The sequence below is a fragment of the Helobdella robusta genome, assembly GCF_000326865.2.
Source record: "Helobdella robusta unplaced genomic scaffold HELROscaffold_42, whole genome shotgun sequence".
In the NCBI taxonomy this organism is placed as follows: Eukaryota; Metazoa; Annelida; class Clitellata; order Rhynchobdellida; family Glossiphoniidae; genus Helobdella; species Helobdella robusta.
Genome location: NW_008704981.1, coordinates 1,217,018 through 1,220,841, shown reverse-complemented (window position 1 = coordinate 1,220,841; position 3,824 = coordinate 1,217,018). Strand labels below are relative to the sequence as shown.

At 27.9% G+C, this 3,824-nt stretch overlaps 1 protein-coding gene across 1 annotated transcript in view; it reads left to right on the top strand.

Annotated features, from left to right (window-relative positions):
• Positions 1-127: 127 nt before the first annotated feature.
• HELRODRAFT_84874 (hypothetical protein) overlaps positions 128-3,824 on the top strand; it is a gene marked incomplete at both ends in the record, with an annotated part of 5,279 nt that continues 1,582 nt past the window's right edge. Inside the window, one exon of the mRNA XM_009025468.1 lies at positions 128-181. Within this exon, the coding sequence (XP_009023716.1) occupies positions 128-181 (54 nt within the window). The remainder of the gene's footprint in view (positions 182-3,824) is intronic.

Sequence of the window (3,824 nt, the reverse complement as noted above, 5' to 3'; positions counted from 1 at the left end):
AATAACATAAAACTAATAACAACAACATAATCCTCATTAACAACAACAACAACAACAACAACGAAGTCAACAACAATAGAATTAATAACAACAATAATAATAACAACAACAAAACCGACAATAAAAAATGGGCAGAAAAAAAATTAAAATCTCTCAGATAACAGACGAGAGAAACAGACAGGTTAGAAAAAAAAAGTAAAAATAAATAAATAATAATAATAATAATAACAATAAAAATAATAATACTTAAATAATAATAATAATAAGTGAACTTTTAATACATATTATTCACTCATTATATAGCCATTATTTTAGATTAATTCAAATGAGATTTCTTATTAGAATGAATGATTTTTTTTTTGCTAAATAGTTTTTTATTTTTCATTTTTTTCATTATTTGTTTTAATTTGAGAAAAATAAATTGTGAAAGGAAACGAAATGAATAGGAGTTAATTAATTTTAATAAATTAAATCAATTAAACAATATTATTACCATTTTATTTTTTCATTTAAAAGTGAAAAGTTTTAAGCATTTGGGTGTGTGGGGTATTGTTTTAATTGTACCTTTATGCATGGTGTCTAGTTTGTATTGTATAATGTTTGTATGTGATGTTTGTATTTTGTGTGTGTATATTATGTTGTATATCATTTTTGTATCCTTCACGTTTGTATAAGATAATATTTTGATATAATATTTTTGTATTTATTGCTTGTATATCATGTTCTTAACTTTTGCTTGTATGTCATGTTTGTATCTATTGTTTGCATATTACGGTTGTTTGTATTGTGTTTGTATTTTGTCTGTTTATAATGTTTATAGAATTATAATACTCGTGTATTTGTACGTGTCTGTCACCTAAGAATACCATAAAAAAATACGATAAAAAAATTTTTTTTTTCTTCCTTCGAATTCAACAAAACAACTTCTCTGTGAATAAAATGTTAAAATGCATAGATATTAATTTATTTTTCGAAAAAAACTTTTCTGTTTGAACGGAAACAAAGAATTAATATCGTTTAGAAAATAATTGCAACATTCAAACTCAAAAAGTTAGTATATATACAAATGTTGTTTCTACGTATACATGCACTTGTATATACAAACATTTGTAATTTAGTTGACAAAAAAAAACATTTGTATATATACGAATGTTTGTATACACAAACATTAAGCCGCATAATGTTTAAAGTTTAACTCCACATTTTACATTGAATCAATAAACTTGCGTAGAGTTTAGTGCAGTTGTTGAGTTCAGTTCATATTTCGTTTTGTACTTGACTCATTAACTACGTCAAAACGTAAAAATATTTCCCACACACACACACACGCACGCACACACACACACACACACACACGCACACACACACACGCAAACACACACACAAATCAACACATATTCAATATAAAAACTATTCACACAATCAAATACATACATGCATACATAAATACATACATACACACACACATACATACATACATACATACATATATATATATATATATATATATATATATACATATATATATATACACGCGAAAACGCATATTAAACAATTTTAAAAACGCGAACGATGCAATTTATAGATACAGAGATATAGAAGAATAAATTTATTTTATGCAAATTTCAACAAAAACTCAACGCAAGCAATTACATAGATGATAAAAACTAACAGACAGACAGACTGATAAACAGACAAACAAACAAAAAAGACAAACAATCAAACAGACAAACAAACATAAAACAAACAAATGGACAAAAAACATACATAGAAACAAAGAAAGAAGCAGATTAAAACACAGACAAACAAACCAAAAATCAAACATGACAAATCAAATCATGACTTAAGACATGAACTCGTAAAGCTATTTTTAGCACATCATTTTTTCGTCTGCACACGCCTCGTCATTCGATTTAAAACACTGTACTAAGGATGACAATAAACAATTCACATTTTTGTGTAAATTATTATCAATTTTTATTATTGTAAACATCATTCATCAATATTATTCATTTTCTTTATATTTGTTTTCATTCTCAGAAGTCTCATCACAGAATCTACCATTAAAAATGATGAGCATTTAGATTGAAAAAAAACTGTGTCTTAGAAACATTCAATCAAAAATGAAGGTAGAGAGTAGAGACACGACTTGAAAAACCTTTTCGACAAACACGAGAAATCATTTTGTTGATTTCAAACATAAACATTCTAACGATCATTAACCAGTTCATAAATACACATACATACACACACAAACAAACACACATACACAATAAACACGAACACTTGCACACACATATACTTCTACACACACACAACATACATATATCAATAACTCAAAAGGCAAAAGAGTACATTACATCGTTCAGATATGTTTAAAATACACAAAAATTTTGATTGGTCATTTGCATGAAATTTTTTTTTTCAAATGTTTGTTACATACACATACTCCACATACAATCTATATATACATACAAACATATATACAAACTATACAAATACATACACAAGTATTACAAACATACAAACAAAAGTGTATCAAATATTCATACTAATTAAACTATACAAACATACAAAATCGCTTTTGCAAACATACCACCTATATGGAAACATACATATACAAACATGTATACATACAAACATACATAAAACATTTACATGCACATACAAACATACATGCAAACGACAAGTATTTTCATGAATGACCCGTACAGAGAAGCCGATAGCTTCTACTGATGACGTCAAATGGGTTGTATGCTTGCACAGCTTCCTTTGCAACCTCTGCAACCTTGCTGCTCTTCTCTGTATGTTTGTATACGTGCTTGTATACATGTTTGTATGTGTGTTTTTGTTTGTATGTTTTTTTGTGTTTGCATGTTTGTTTGTGTGTGTTTTTATGCTCTGCATGTTTGTATACGTGTTTATATATATATGTTTGTATACGTTTATATATATATATGTTTGTATACATGTTTGTATGTGTGTTTTTGTTCGTATGTTTTTGTGTTTGTGTGTATTTGTATGTTTTGTATGTGTTGTTTGTTTGTTTGTGTGTGTGTGTGTGTGTGTGTGTGTGTGTGTGTATGATTGAGTATGTGTGTTGTTTTTACGAGATTTCTTCACATTTGTACGCGTTCACATATGTTGTCTCTTTATTACACGTATGATGAAATTGTATATGGGTTTAAATGTTTGTATAAATGTATGTTTATACTTGTATATAGGTTTGTACATTTGTATAAATGTATAAATTTATGTATGTTTGTGTTGTTTGTTGTTGTGAACTTTTGTGTGCAGTTTTGAGTGCCTATACCATATTTGTTAGCGTTTCAAAGACATTTTTTGATGAACCGCCAGGCGTATTCTATGGTGAAATTGATAGCGAACGTGTTGTTTTTGTTCAAGTGTTCGATTTTTTTCATTTGGTATGATGTTAAGATGCGTGTTTGTATGTGTATATGTATGTGTGTGTGTGTGTGTGTGTATAAGTATGTATGTTTATTTGTAAGTATGTATGTTTATTTGTAAGTATGTATGTGTATATACCTATGTATCATTTTATGTTTGTATGCATGTTCATGTGTTTATGTGTGTATGTATGTTCGAACACTATTACTCTGTTTATTGCATTTAAGAGCAGTTATATGACTTGAAGTGCTTGTTTGCATATACAACTTTGTTTGAGTATATGTGTGTATGTATGCGTGTGTATGAGTGTATATATGCGTATTTGTGTGTGCCTGTTTGTGTGTATTTTATGTGTGTGTGTGTTTGTATGTGTGCTTTTGTTTGTATGTGTGTTTGTATGTGTGAATGTGTGTTTG